Source organism: Leptodactylus fuscus, unplaced genomic scaffold (assembly GCF_031893055.1).
Source record: "Leptodactylus fuscus isolate aLepFus1 unplaced genomic scaffold, aLepFus1.hap2 HAP2_SCAFFOLD_914, whole genome shotgun sequence".
In the NCBI taxonomy this organism is placed as follows: Eukaryota; Metazoa; Chordata; class Amphibia; order Anura; family Leptodactylidae; genus Leptodactylus; species Leptodactylus fuscus.
In genome coordinates this window covers 28,011-43,452 of record NW_027440964.1, presented here as the reverse complement: position 1 = coordinate 43,452, position 15,442 = coordinate 28,011, and the positions used below count along the sequence as shown (strand labels likewise).

The window sequence follows — 15,442 nt, the reverse complement described above, 5'->3', positions numbered from 1 at the left end:
GCAGCACTGTACACCTGACACTATATACCTACTGCTAAGCATTACAGTGTGTGCTGCCCCCTACAGGACTGGGGAAGGGTCAGAGCCCAGCAGGGGGCAGCACTATACACCTGACACTATATACCTACTGCTAAGCATTACAGTGTGTGCTGCCCCCTACAGGACTGGGGAAGGGTCAGAGCCCAGCAGGGGGCAGCACTGTACACCTGACTGCTCCCGTTCCCACAGCTAAGCACCAGGTTACCCAGTTTCGGACCTTTCTTCCTTCGGTGGAGGGATAATGCTGCACGGAGTCGCGCCCAGCGCTGATGTTCTTTCTGGGGGTCTCGCGTGGTCAGAGAGTCTGTCGATAGATTGAGGTTCAGGGCGGCCGTAGAGTTCAGGAAGGACGAGGTCAGCAGAGAAGAGGAGAAGAGGAGAGAAGCCGAATGCAGATCCCCACCACAGCGATCCTGAAGAATAGACGGACACAAGTTGTCAGCTTGGACTCCATCCCCCGCTCCTAGGTCATGTGATCACGTAACAAGCCCCCCCCCCCCCCAGGTCATGTGATCACGTAACAAGCCCCCCCCCCCCCCCCGCTCCTAGGTCATGTGATCACATAACAAGTCTCACCTCTCTGGATCGGTCTTGGAAGGAGAGCTGCTGCTGGGCTTTGGTGCTGGGGGGCTTTTTCCTGAGCGTGCCCCATCTCTTGGCACTAAACCCACTGATACAGACTTTCCTGCCAGTGGCCATGGTCTGGGGGTCCACATCGTCCTGCTCAGGGTCCTTCAGCACAGACGTCCTTCCCTGGGGGGTTATGGGGTCAGCCGTGCTCCGGGGAAGAGTCTGCGGCTTCTCCAGCTCTTTCTTGAGATAATAATTGGAGACGGCAGCAGGATCGAGTCTGACCAGCGGCTGCATGCTGGGCACCACAGGGGCGCTGACCCCGGGCAGAGGGGCTCGGAGCTCGTGTAGCGGACCCTTACTCTTCTGTACAACATATTCTGCAACAATCCGGGGATTTAACGGGACAAACGGCTGAAAGGGTTTTCTGCGGAAATCTTTCCACTTACTTGGAGTAAACGTGCAGGGGCGCGGCCGAGTCTCCAGATTGTGGTGCGGGGCCGGAGTCTCCAGATTGTGGTGCGGGGCCGGAGTCGTCTCCTCATTGTCTACAGTGAAGTCCTTCGAGAAGAGCTCAGCACTGGCACCACCTTCCTGGAGACCAGAGCCCAACGCTCCGTCCCTGATGAAGACCACAGACTGCGACTCAGGAGACGACACCATGACTGGAGACAAGAGACAGACGGAGGACAGCGTCTTAATAACCAGCTGCTTGACCCCGGAGCCAGCGCCATCTCTGGAGGTCACGGGACAGGTCTCCTCAGGTGAGGTCATCCTAAGACGTTGCGGTGAGGCGCGCTCACTGACATCACAGGGGGGATCGGCCCCACACAGGACTACACTGTCTTCCAGGGCTTCAGACAACGCCAGCTGCCGAACAAAGGCGTTTCCTTTCCTGGGCATGGCGGTCAGGGTGACAGACGGCGTACTGGACAGCAGGGGCGCTTTCTGAAGAGTCTGGGGGGTGGAGCTAAGCACATTGCTGACATCCGTGCACAGCCTTCGCCGTTTCCTCAGAGTCAGACCATCAGCTTCAATGTCGCCCAGCGAGTCCGGAGACAGCAATGGAGGCTGCAGAAAACAAGATAACCTAAGGCGCTGTGCACACAGCTAAGGATCTCAGCTTCAGGATTTACAAACTCTGCACCAGTCAGGAGGAAATGTCCATGTAATGGGGGAGGGGAGGGGGCAATAGGGGAGAGGGGCCGGAGGGGTATTGGAGGCAATAGGGGAGAGGGGCCGGGGGGGGTATTGGAGGCAATAGGGGAGAGGGGCCGGGGGGGGTATTGGAGGCAATAGGGGAGAGGGGCCGGGGGGGAGGAGGCAATAGGGGAGAGGGGCCAGAGGGGTATTGGAGGCAATAGGGGAGAGGGGCCAGAGGGGAGAGGGGCCGGAGGGGAGAGGGGCCGGAGGGGAGAGGGGCCGGAGGGGTATTGGAGGCAATAGGGGAGAGGGGCCGGAGGGGTATTGGAGGCAATAGGGGAGAGGGGCCGGAGGGGTATTGGAGGCAATAGGGGAGAGGGGCCGGAGGGGTATTGGAGGCAATAGGGGAGAGGGGCCGGAGGGGTATTGGAGGCAATAGGGGAGAGGGGCCGGGGGGGTGGAGGCAATAGGGGAGAGGGGCCGGGGGGGTGGAGGCAATAGGGGAGAGGGGCCGGAGGGGTATTGGAGGCAATAGGGGAGAGGGGCCGGAGGGGTATTGGAGGCAATAGGGGAGAGGGGCCGGAGGGGTATTGGAGGCAATAGGGGAGAGGGGCCGGAGGGGTATTGGAGGCAATAGGGGAGAGGGGCCGGAGGGGTATTGGAGGCAATAGGGGAGAGGGGCCAGAGGGGTATTGGAGGCAATAGGGGAGAGGGGCCGGGGGGGAGGAGGCAATAGGGGAGAGGAGCCGGAGGGGTATTGGAGGCAATAGGGGAGAGGGGTCGGGGGGGGTATTGGAGGCAATAGGGGAGAGGGGCCGGGGGGGGTATTGGAGGCAATAGGGGAGAGGGGCCGGGGGGGAGGAGGCAATAGGGGAGAGGGGCCAGAGGGGTATTGGAGGCAATAGGGGAGAGAGGGGCCAGAGGGGAGAGGGCCGGAGGGGAGAGGGGCCGGAGGGGAGAGGGGCCGGAGGGGAGAGGGGCCGGAGGGGTATTGGAGGCAATAGGGGAGAGGGGCCGGGGGGGTGGAGGCAATAGGGGAGAGGGGCCGGAGGGGTATTGGAGGCAATAGGGGAGAGGGGCCGGAGGGGTATTGGAGGCAATAGGGGAGAGGGGCCGGGGGGGTGGAGGCAATAGGGGAGAGGGGCCGGAGGGGTATTGGAGGCAATAGGGGAGAGGGGTCGGGGGGGAGGAGGCAATAGGGGAGAGGGGCCGGGGGGGGTATTGGAGGCAATAGGGGAGAGGGGCCAGAGGGGTATTGGAGGCAATAGGGGAGAGGGGCCGGGGGGGAGGAGGCAATAGGGGAGAGGAGCCGGAGGGGTATTGGAGGCAATAGGGGAGAGGGGTCGGGGGGGAGGAGGCAATAGGGGAGAGGGGTCGGGGGGGAGGAGGCAATAGGGGAGAGGGGCCGGGGGGGAGGAGGCAATAGGGGAGAGGGGCCAGAGGGGTATTGGAGGCAATAGGGGAGAGGGGCCGGAGGGGTATTGGAGGTCGCTTCAGGCAGAAATCGGGGCCAATGAGGAGGAAACAAAAGAAATACAACAAACAGTCCGGAACCAAGAGCATCACATAGGTCACCGCTGATCTCCAGGAATATCAGCATCTATCTAAGAGAGCCCAGGTCACCGCTGATCTCCAGGAACATCAGCATCTATCTAAGAGAGCCCAGATCACCGCTGATCTCCAGGAACATCAGCATCTATCTAAGAGAGCCCAGGTCACCGCTGATCTCCAGGAACATCAGCATCTATCTAAGAGAGCCCAGGTCACCGCTGATCTCCGGGAACATCAGCATCTATCTGAGGGAGCCCAGGTCACCGCTGATCTCCGGGAACATCAGCATCTAAGAGAGCCCAGGACACCGCTGATCTCCGGGAATATCAGCATCTATCTAAGAGAGCCCAGGTCACCGCTGATCTCCGGGAACATCAGCATCTATCTAAGAGAGCCCAGGTCACCGCTGATCTCCAGGAACATCAGCATCTATCTAAGAGAGCCCAGGTCACCGCTGATCTCCGGGAATATCAGCATCTATCTAAGAGAGCCCAGGGCACCACTGATCTCCGGGAATATCAGCATCTATCTGAGGGAGCCCAGGTCACCGCTGATCTCCGGGAATATCAGCATCTATCTGAGGGAGCCCAGGTCACCGCTGATCTCCGGGAATATCAGCATCTATCTAAGAGAGCCCAGGACACCGCTGATCTCCGGGAATATCAGCATCTATCTAAGAGAGCCCAGGTCACCGCTGATCTCCGGGAATATCAGCATCTATCTGAGGGAGCCCAGGTCACCGCTGATCTCCAGGAATATCAGCATCTATCTAAGAGAGCCCAGGTCACCGCTGATCTCCGGGAATATCAGCATCTATCTAAGAGAGCCCAGGTCACCGCTGATCTCCGGGAATATCAGCATCTATCTGAGGGAGCCCAGGTCACCGCTGATCTCCAGGAACATCAGCATGTATCTAAGAGAGCCCAGGTCACCGCTGATCTCCAGGAACATCAGCATCTATCTAAGAGAGCCCAGGTCACCGCTGATCTCCAGGAATATCAGCATCTATCTAAGAGAGCCCAGGGCACCGCTGATCTCCAGGAATATCAGTATCTATCTGAGGGAGCCCAGGTCACCGCTGATCTCCGGGAATATCAGCATCTATCTGAGGGAGCCCAGGTCACCGCTGATCTCCGGGAACATCAGCATCTATCTGAGGGAGCCCAGGTCACCGCTGATCTCCAGGAACATCAGCATCTATCTAAGAGAGCCCAGGTCACCGCTGATCTCCGGGAATATCAGCATCTATCTAAGAGAGCCCAGGTCACCGCTGATCTCCGGGAATATCAGCATCTATCTGAGGGAGCCCAGGTCACCGCTGATCTCCAGGAATATCAGCATCTATCTAAGAGAGCCCAGGTCACCGCTGATCTCCGGGAATATCAGCATCTATCTAAGAGAGCCCAGGTCACCGCTGATCTCCGGGAATATCAGCATCTATCTAAGAGAGCCCAGGTCACCGCTGATCTCCAGGAACATCAGCATCTATCTAAGAGAGCCCAGGGCACCGCTGATCTCCGGGAACATCAGCATCTATCTAAGAGAGCCCAGGTCACCGCTGATCTCCGGGAATATCAGCATCTAAGAGAGCCCAGGTCACCGCTGATCTCCGGGAATATCTGCATCTATCTAAGAGAGCCCAGGGCACCGCTGATCTCCGGGAATATCAGCATCTATCTAAGAGAGCCCAGGTCACCGCTGATCTCCGGGAATATCAGCATCTATCTGAGGGAGCCCAGGTCACCGCTGATCTCCGGGAACATCAGCATCTATCTGAGGGAGCCCAGGTCACCGCTGATCTCCGGGAACATCAGCAACTATCTGAGGGAGCCCAGGTCACCGCTGATCTCCGGGAACATCAGCATCTATCTGAGGGAGCCCAGGGCACCGCTGATCTCCAGGAATATCAGCATCTATCTGAGGGAGACCAGGGCACCGCTGATCTCCAGGAATATCAGCATCTATCTGAGACAGCCCAGGTCACCGCTGATCTCCGGGAATATCAGCATCTATCTAAGAGAGCCCAGGTCACCGCTGATCTCCGGGAATATCAGCATCTGAGAGAGCCCAGGGCACCGCTGATCTCCGGGAATATCAGCAACTATCTAAGAGAGCCCAGGTCACCGCTGATCTCCAGGAATATCAGCATCTATCTGAGGGAGCCCAGGGCACCGCTGATCTCCAGGAATATCAGCATCTATCTGAGGGAGCCCAGGGCACCGCTGATCTCCAGGAATATCAGCATCTATCTGAGACAGCCCAGGTCACCGCTGATCTCCGGGAATATCAGCATCTATCTAAGAGAGCCCAGGTCACCGCTGATCTCCGGGAATATCAGCATCTGAGAGAGCCCAGGGCACCGCTGATCTCCGGGAATATCAGCAACTATCTAAGAGAGCCCAGGTCACCGCTGATCTCCGGGAATATCAGCATCTATCTAAGAGAGCCCAGGTCACCGCTGATCTCCGGGAATATCAGCATCTATCTGAGGGAGCCCAGGTCACCGCTGATCTCCGGGAATATCAGCATCTATCTGAGGGAGCCCAGGTCACCGCTGATCTCCGGGAATATCAGTATCTATCTAAGAGAGCCCAGGTCACCGCTGATCTCCGGGAATATCAGCATCTATCTAAGAGAGCCCAGGTCACCGCTGATCTCCGGGAATATCAGCATCTAAGAGAGCCCAGGTCACCGCTGATCTCCGGGAATATCAGCATCTATCTAAGAGAGCCCAGGTCACCGCTGATCTCCGGGAATATCAGCATCTATCTGAGGGAGCCCAGGTCACCGCTGATCTCCGGGAATATCAGCATCTATCTGAGGGAGCCCAGGTCACCGCTGATCTCCGGGAATATCAGCATCTATCTGAGAGAGCCCAGGGCACCGCTGATCTCCGGGAATATCAGCAACTATCTAAGAGAGCCCAGGTCACCGCTGATCTCCGGGAATATCAGCATCTATCTGAGGGAGCCCAGGTCACCGCTGATCTCCGGGAATATCAGCATCTATCTGAGAGAGCCCAGGGCACCGCTGATCTCCGGGAATATCAGCATCTATCTGAGAGAGCCCAGGGCACCGCTGATCTCCGGGAATATCAGCAACTATCTAAGAGAGCCCAGGTCACCGCTGATCTCCGGGAATATCAGCATCTATCTGAGGGAGCCCAGGTCACCGCTGATCTCCGGGAATATCAGCATCTATCTGAGGGAGCCCAGGTCACCGCTGATCTCCGGGAATATCAGTATCTATCTAAGAGAGCCCAGGTCACCGCTGATCTCCGGGAATATCAGCATCTATCTGAGGGAGCCCAGGTCACCGCTGATCTCCGGGAATATCAGCATCTAAGAGAGCCCAGGTCACCGCTGATCTCCGGGAATATCAGCATCTATCTAAGAGAGCCCAGGTCACCGCTGATCTCCGGGAATATCAGCATCTATCTAAGAGAGCCCAGGTCACCGCTGATCTCCGGGAACATCAGCATCTATCTGAGGGAGCCCAGGGCACCGCTGATCTCCGGGAATATCAACATCTATCTGAGGGAGCCCAGGTCACCGCTGATCTCCAGGAACATCAGCATCTATCTAAGAGAGCCCAGGGCACCGCTGATCTCCGGGAATATCAACATCTATCTGAGGGAGCCCAGGTCACCGCTGATCTCCAGGAACATCAGCATCTATCTAAGAGAGCCCAGGTCACCGCTGATCTCCGGGAATATCAGCATCTATCTAAGAGAGCCCAGGTCACCGCTGATCTCCGGGAATATCAGCATCTATCTAAGAGAGCCCAGGTCACCGCTGATCTCCGGGAACATCAGCAACTATCTGAGGGAGCCCAGGTCACCGCTGATCTCCGGGAATATCAGCATCTATCTAGGAGAGCCCAGGGCACCACTGATCTCCGGGAATATCAGCATCTATCTGAGGGAGCCCAGGTCACCGCTGATCTCCGGGAATATCAGCATCTATCTAAGAGATCCCAGGGCACCGCTGATCTCCGGGAATATCAGAATCTATCTAAGAGAGCCCAGGGCACCGCCGATCTCCGGGAATATCAGAATCTATCTAAGAGAGCCCAGGGCACCGCCGATCTCCGGGAATATCAGAATCTATCTAAGAGAGCCCAGGGCACCGCTGATCTCCGGGAATATCAGCATCTATCTAAGAGAGCCCAGGGCACCGCTGATCTCCGGGAATATCAGCATCTATCTAAGAGAGCCCAGGTCACCACTGATCTCCAGGAACATCAGCATCTATCTAAGAGAGCCCAGGTCACCGCTGATCTCCAGGAACATCAGCATCTATCTGAGAGAGCCCAGGTCACCGCTGATCTCCGGGAATATCAGCATCTATCTGGGGGAGCCCAGGTCACCGCTGATCTCCAGGAATATCAGCATCTATCTGAGGGAGCCCAGGTCACCACTGATCTCCGGGAATATCAGCATCTAAGAGAGCCCAGGTCACCGCTGATCTCCGGGAATATCAGCATCTATCTAAGAGAGCCCAGGTCACCGCTGATCTCCAGGAATATCAGCATCTATCTAAGAGAGCCCAGGACACCGCTGATCTCCAGGAACATCAGCATCTATCTAAGAGAGCCCAGGTCACCGCTGATCTCCGGGAATATCAGCATCTATCTAAGAGAGCCCAGGTCACCGCTGATCTCCAGGAATATCAGCATCTATCTAAGAGAGCCCAGGACACCGCTGATCTCCAGGAACATCAGCATCTATCTAAGAGAGCCCAGGTCACCGCTGATCTCCGGGAATATCAGCATCTATCTAAGAGAGCCCAGGTCACCGCTGATCTCCGGGAATATCAGCATCTATCTAAGAGAGCCCAGGTCACCGCTGATCTCCGGGAATATCAGCATCTATCTAAGAGAGCCCAGGGCACCGCTGATCTCCGGGAATATCAGCATCTATCTGAGGGAGCCCAGGTCACCGCTGATCTCCGGGAACATCAGCATCTATCTGGGGGAGCCCAGGTCACCGCTGATCTCCAGGAATATCAGCATCTATCTGAGGGAGCCCAGGGCACCGCTGATCTCCAGGAATATCAGCATCTATCTGAGGGAGCCCAGGGCACCGCTGATCTCCAGGAATATCAGCATCTATCTGAGACAGCCCAGGTCACCGCTGATCTCCGGGAATATCAGCATCTATCTAAGAGAGCCCAGGACACCGCTGATCTCCGGGAATATCAGCATCTATCTAAGAGAGCCCAGGTCACCGCTGATCTCCGGGAATATCAGCATCTATCTAGGAGAGCCCAGGGCACCACTGATCTCCGGGAATATCAGCATCTAAGAGAGCCCAGGGCACCGCTGATCTCCGGGAATATCAGCATCTAAGAGAGCCCAGGTCACCGCTGATCTCCGGGAACATCAGCATCTATCTGAGGGAGCCCAGGTCACCGCTGATCTCCGGGAATATCAGCATCTATCTAAGAGAGCCCAGGACACCGCTGATCTCCGGGAATATCAGCATCTATCTAAGAGAGCCCAGGTCACCGCTGATCTCCGGGAATATCAGCATCTATCTAAGAGAGCCCAGGTCACCGCTAATCTCCAGGAATATCAGCATCTATCTAAGAGAGCCCAGGTCACCGCTGATCTCCGGGAATATCAGCATCTATCTAAGAGAGCCCAGGTCACCGCTGATCTCCAGGAATATCAGCATCTATCTGAGGGAGCCCAGGTCACCGCTGATCTCCGGGAACATCAGCATCTATCTAAGAGAGCCCAGGTCACCGCTGATCTCCAGGAATATCAGCATCTATCTGAGGGAGCCCAGGTCACCGCTGATCTCCGGGAATATCAGCAACTATCTGAGGGAGCCCAGGTCACCGCTGATCTCCGGGAACATCAGCATCTAAGAGAGCCCAGGTCACCGCTGATCTCCGGGAACATCAGCATCTATCTGAGGGAGCCCAGGTCACCGCTGATCTCCAGGAATATCAGCATCTATCTGAGGGAGCCCAGGTCACCGCTGATCTCCGGGAATATCAGCATCTATCTAAGAGAGCCCAGGTCACCGCTGATCTCCGGGAACATCAGCATCTATCTGAGGGAGCCCAGGTCACCGCTGATCTCCGGGAATATCAGCATCTATCTAAGAGAGCCCAGGTCACCGCTGATCTCCGGGAATATCAGCATCTATCTAAGAGAGCCCAGGTCACCGCTGATCTCCGGGAATATCAGCATCTATCTAGGAGAGCCCAGGGCACCGCTGATCTCCAGGAATATCAGCATCTATCTAAGAGAGCCCAGGTCACCGCTGATCTCCGGGAACATCAGCATCTATCTGAGGGAACCCAGGGCACCGCTGATCTCCGGGAATATCAGCATCTATCTAAGAGAGCCCAGGTCACCGCTGATCTCCGGGAATATCAGCATCTATCTAAGAGAGCCCAGGTCACCGCTGATCTCCGGGAATATCAGCATCTATCTAAGAGAGCTCAGGTCACCGCTGATCTCCGGGAACATCAGCATCTATCTGAGGGAGCCCAGGTCACCGCGAGTGTTACCAGAAGGACCCCCCCCCCCACTATCTACAGAGAGGACCCCGCCACCCCTCCACATCACTAATCCCGGTGCGGAGGACGTTATTTTCTTACCACTCCCCTCCTCAGCGGCTCCATGGTCTCTCCCGCAGCTGCCGCTTTACGACGGACGGTCACAAACTTTCTAAATGGTGTTGAAAAAACAACCGGTGAAGATGCGGCAGATGGGCGGAGCCTAAACCAAGAAAAAGCAGAGAATGGGCAATGGTGGAGATGTGACCCCGCCCCAGAAGACACCAGATCACATACACCAGGAGCGCCACCTACAGGGAGTGGACACAACTACAGAGAGCAAGCCCAGGAGCGCCACCTACAGGGAGTGGACACAACTACACAGAGCAAGCCCAGGAGCGCCACCTACAGGGAGTGGACACAACTACACAGAGTAAGCCCAGGAGCGCCACCTACAGGGAGTGGCCACAACTACACAGAGCAAGCCCAGGAGCGCCACCTACAGGGAGTGGCCACAACTACACAGAGCAAGCCCAGGAGCGCCACCTACAGGGAGTGGCCACAACTACACAGAGCAAGCCCAGGAGCGCCACCTACAGGGAGTGGCCACAACTACACAGAGCAAGCCCAGGAGCGCCACCTACAGGGAGTGGACACAACTACACAGAGCAAGCCCAGGAGCGCCACCTACAGGGAGTGGCCACACATTACACAGAGCAAGCCCAGGAGCGCCACCTACAGGGAGTGGCCACAACTACACAGAGCAAGCCCAGGAGCGCCACCTACAGGGAGTGGCCACAACTACACAGAGTAAGCCCAGGAGCGCCACCTACAGGGAGTGGACACAACTACACAGAGCAAGCCCAGGAGCGCCACCTACAGGGAGTGGACACAACTACACAGAGCAAGCCCAGGAGCGCCACCTACAGGGAGTGGCCACAACTACACAGAGCAAGCCCAGGAGCGCCACCTACAGGGAGTGGCCACAACTACACAGAGCAAGCCCAGGAGCGCCACCTACAGGGAGTGGCCACAACTACACAGAGCAAGCCCAGGAGCGCCACCTACAGGGAGTGGACACAACTACACAGAGCAAGCCCAGGAGCGCCACCTACAGGGAGTGGCCACAACTACACAGAGCAAGCCCAGGAGCGCCACCTACAGGGACTGGACACACATTACACAGAGCAAGCCCAGGAGCGCCACCTACAGGGAGTGGACACACATTACACAGAGCAAGCCCAGGAGCGCCACCTACAGGGAGTGGACACAACTACACAGAGCAAGCCCAGGAGCACCACCTACAGGGAGTGGACACACATTACACAGAGCAAGCCCAGGAGCGCCACCTACAGGGAGTGGACACAACTACACAGAGCAAGCCCAGGAGCACCACCTACAGGGAGTGGACACACATTACACAGAGCAAGCCCAGGAGCGCCACCTACAGGGAGTGGCCACACATTACACAGAGCAAGCCCAGGAGCGCCACCTACAGGGAGTGGACACACATTACACAGAGCAAGCCCAGGAGCGCCACCTACAGGGAGTGGACACACATTACACAGAGCAAGCCCAGGAGCGCCACCTACAGGGAGTGGCCACAACTACACAGAGCAAGCCCAGGAGCGCCATCTACAGGGAGTGGACACAACTACAGAGAGCAAGCCCAGGAGCGCCACCTACAGGGAGTGGACACAACTACACAGAGCAAGCCCAGGAGCGCCACCTACAGGGAGTGGACACAACTACACAGAGCAAGCCCAGGAGCGCCACCTACAGGGAGTGGACACAACTACACAGAGCAAGCCCAGGAGCGCCACCTACAGGGAGTGGACACACATTACACAGAGCAAGCCCAGGAGCGCCACCTACAGGGAGTGGACACAACTACACAGAGCAAGCCCAGGAGCGCCACCTACAGGGAGTGGACACAACTACAGAGAGCAAGCCCAGGAGCGCCACCTACAGGGAGTGGACACAACTACAGAGAGCAAGCCCAGGAGCGCCACCTACAGGGAGTGGACACACATTACACAGAGCAAGCCCAGGAGCGCCACCTACAGGGAGTGGACACAACTACACAGAGCAAGCCCAGGAGCACCACCTACAGGGAGTGGACACACATTACACAGAGCAAGCCCAGGAGCGCCACCTACAGGGAGTGGACACAACCACACAGAGCAAGCCCAGGAGCGCCACCTACAGGGAGTGGCCACACATTACACAGAGCAAGCCCAGGAGCGCCACCTACAGGGAGTGGCCACAACTACACAGAGCAAGCCCAGGAGCGCCACCTACAGGGAGAGGCCACACATTACACAGAGCAAGCCCAGGAGCGCCACCTACAGGGAGTGGACACAACTACACAGAGCAAGCCCAGGAGCGCCACCTACAGGGAGTGGACACAACTACACAGAGCAAGCCCAGGAGCGCCACCTACAGGGAGTGGACACAACTACACAGAGCAAGCCCAGGAGCGCCACCTACAGGGAGTGGACACAACTACACAGAGCAAGCCCAGGAGCGCCACCTACAGGGAGTGGACACAACTACACAGAGCAAGCCCAGGAGCGCCACCTACAGGGAGTGGACACAACCACACAGAGCAAGCCCAGGAGCGCCACCTACAGGGAGTGGCCACACATTACACAGAGCAAGCCCAGGAGCGCCACCTACAGGGAGTGGCCACAACTACACAGAGCAAGCCCAGGAGCGCCACCTACAGGGAGTGGCCACACATTACACAGAGCAAGCCCAGGAGCGCCACCTACAGGGAGTGGACACAACTACACAGAGCAAGCCCAGGAGCGCCACCTACAGGGAGTGGACACAACCACACAGAGCAAGCCCAGGAGCGCCACCTACAGGAAGTGGCCACAACCACACAGAGCAAGCCCAGGAGCGCCACCTACAGGGAGTGGCCACAACTACACAGAGCAAGCCCAGGAGCGCCACCTACAGGGAGTGGCCACACATTACACAGAGCAAGCCCAGGAGCGCCACCTACAGGGAGTGGCCACAACTACACAGAGCAAGCCCAGGAGCGCCACCTACAGGGAGTGGACACAACTACAGAGAGCAAGCCCAGGAGCGCCACCTACAGGGAGTGGACACAACTACACAGAGCAAGCCCAGGAGCGCCATCTACAGGGAGTGGACACAACTACACAGAGCAAGCCCAGGAGCGCCACCTACAGGGAGTGGCCACAACCACACAGAGCAAGCCCAAGAGCGCCACCTACAGGGAGTGGCCACAACTACACAGAGCAAGCCCAGGAGCGCCACCTACAGGGAGTGGACACAACTACACAGAGCAAGCCCAGGAGCGCCACCTACAGGGAGTGGCCACACATTACACAGAGCAAGCCCAGGAGCGCCACCTACAGGGAGTGGACATAACTACACAGAGCAAGCCCAGGAGCGCCACCTACAGGGAGTGGCCACACATTACACAGAGCAAGCCCAGGAGCGCCACCTACAGGGAGTGGACACAACTACACAGAGCAAGCCCAGGAGCGCCACCTACAGGGAGTGGCCACACATTACACAGAGCAAGCCCAGGAGCGCCACCTACAGGGAGTGGACACAACTACACAGAGCAAGCCCAGGAGCGCCACCTACAGGGAGTGGCCACAACTACACAGAGCAAGCCCAGGAGCGCCACCTACAGGGAGTGGCCACAACTACACAGAGCAAGCCCAGGAGCGCCACCTACAGGGAGTGGCCACAACTACACAGAGCAAGCCCAGGAGCGCCACCTACAGGGAGTGGCCACAACTACACAGAGCAAGCCCAGGAGCGCCACCTACAGGGAGTGGCCACACATTACACAGAGCAAGCCCAGGAGCGCCACCTACAGGGAGTGGACACACATTACACAGAGCAAGCCCAGGAGCGCCACCTACAGGGAGTGGCCACAACTACACAGAGCAAGCCCAGGAGCGCCACCTACAGGGAGTGGACACAACTACACAGAGCAAGCCCAGGAGCGCCACCTACAGGGAGTGGACACAACTACACAGAGCAAGCCCAGGAGCGCCACCTACAGGGAGTGGCCACAACTACACGGAGCAAGCCCAGGAGCGCCACCTACAGGGAGTGGACACAACTACACGGAGCAAGCCCAGGAGCGCCACCTACAGGGAGTGGACACAACTACAGAGAGCAAGCCCAGGAGCGCCACCTACAGGGAGTGGACACAACTACAGAGAGCAAGCCCAGGAGCGCCACCTACAGGGAGTGGCCACAACTACACAGAGCAAGCCCAGGAGCGCCACCTACAGGGAGTGGCCACAACTACACAGAGCAAGCCCAGGAGCGCCACCTACAGGGAGTGGACACAACTACAGAGAGCAAGCCCAGGAGCGCCACCTACAGGGACTGGACACAACTACACAGAGCAAGCCCAGGAGCACCACCTACAGGGAGTGGACACAACTACACAGAGCAAGCCCAGGAGCGCCACCTACAGGGAGTGGCCACAACTACACAGAGCAAGCCCAGGAGCGCCACCTACAGGGAGTGGACACAACTACACAGAGCAAGCCCAGGAGCGCCACCTACAGGGAGTGGCCACAACTACACAGAGCAAGCCCAGGAGCGCCACCTACAGGGAGTGGACACAACTACAGAGAGCAAGCCCAGGAGCGCCACCTACAGGGAGTGGACACAACTACACAGAGCAAGCCCAGGAGCGCCACCTACAGGGAGTGGCCACAACTACACAGAGCAAGCCCAGGAGCGCCACCTACAGGGAGTGGCCACAACTACACAGAGCAAGCCCAGGAGCGCCACCTACAGGGAGTGGCCACAACTACACAGAGCAAGCCCAGGAGCGCCACCTACAGGGAGTGGACACAACTACACAGAGCAAGCCCAGGAGCACCACCTACAGGGAGTGGCCACACATTACACAGAGCAAGCCCAGGAGCGCCACCTACAGGGAGTGGACACAACTACACAGAGCAAGCCCAGGAGCGCCACCTACAGGGAGTGGACACAACTACAGAGAGCAAGCCCAGGAGCGCCACCTACAGGGAGTGGACACACATTACACAGAGCAAGCCCAGGAGCGCCACCTACAGGGAGTGGCCACAACTACACAGAGCAAGCCCAGGAGCGCCACCTACAGGGAGTGGACACAACTACAGAGAGCAAGCCCAGGAGCGCCACCTACAGGGAGTGGCCACAACTACACAGAGCAAGCCCAGGAGCGCCACCTACAGGGAGTGGACACACATTACACAGAGCAAGCCCAGGAGCGCCACCTACAGGGAGTGGACACAACTACACAGAGCAAGCCCAGGAGCGCCACCTACAGGGAGTGGCCACAACTACACAGAGCAAGCCCAGGAGCGCCACCTACAGGGAGTGGACACAACTACACAGAGCAAGCCCAGGAGCGCCACCTACAGGGAGTGGACACAACTACACAGAGCAAGCCCAGGAGCGCCACCTACAGGGAGTGGACACAACTACACAGAGCAAGCCCAGGAGCGCCACCTACAGGGAGTGGACACACATTACACAGAGTAAGCCCAGGAGCGCCACCTACAGGGAGTGGCCACAACTACACAGAGTAAGCCCAGGAGCGCCACCTACAGGGAGTGGACACACATTACACA

General features: G+C 57.8%; 1 protein-coding gene across 1 annotated transcript in view; it reads right to left on the bottom strand.

Annotated features, from left to right (window-relative positions):
• Positions 1-206: 206 nt before the first annotated feature.
• Positions 207-15,442, bottom strand: part of LOC142188987 (uncharacterized) — a gene marked incomplete at both ends in the record, with an annotated part of 41,100 nt that continues 25,864 nt past the window's right edge. The window contains 3 exons of the mRNA XM_075262089.1: positions 207-452; positions 616-1,680; positions 9,918-10,038. Coding sequence (XP_075118190.1) covers positions 207-452; positions 616-1,680; positions 9,918-10,038 — 1,432 coding nt within the window. The remainder of the gene's footprint in view (positions 453-615; positions 1,681-9,917; positions 10,039-15,442) is intronic.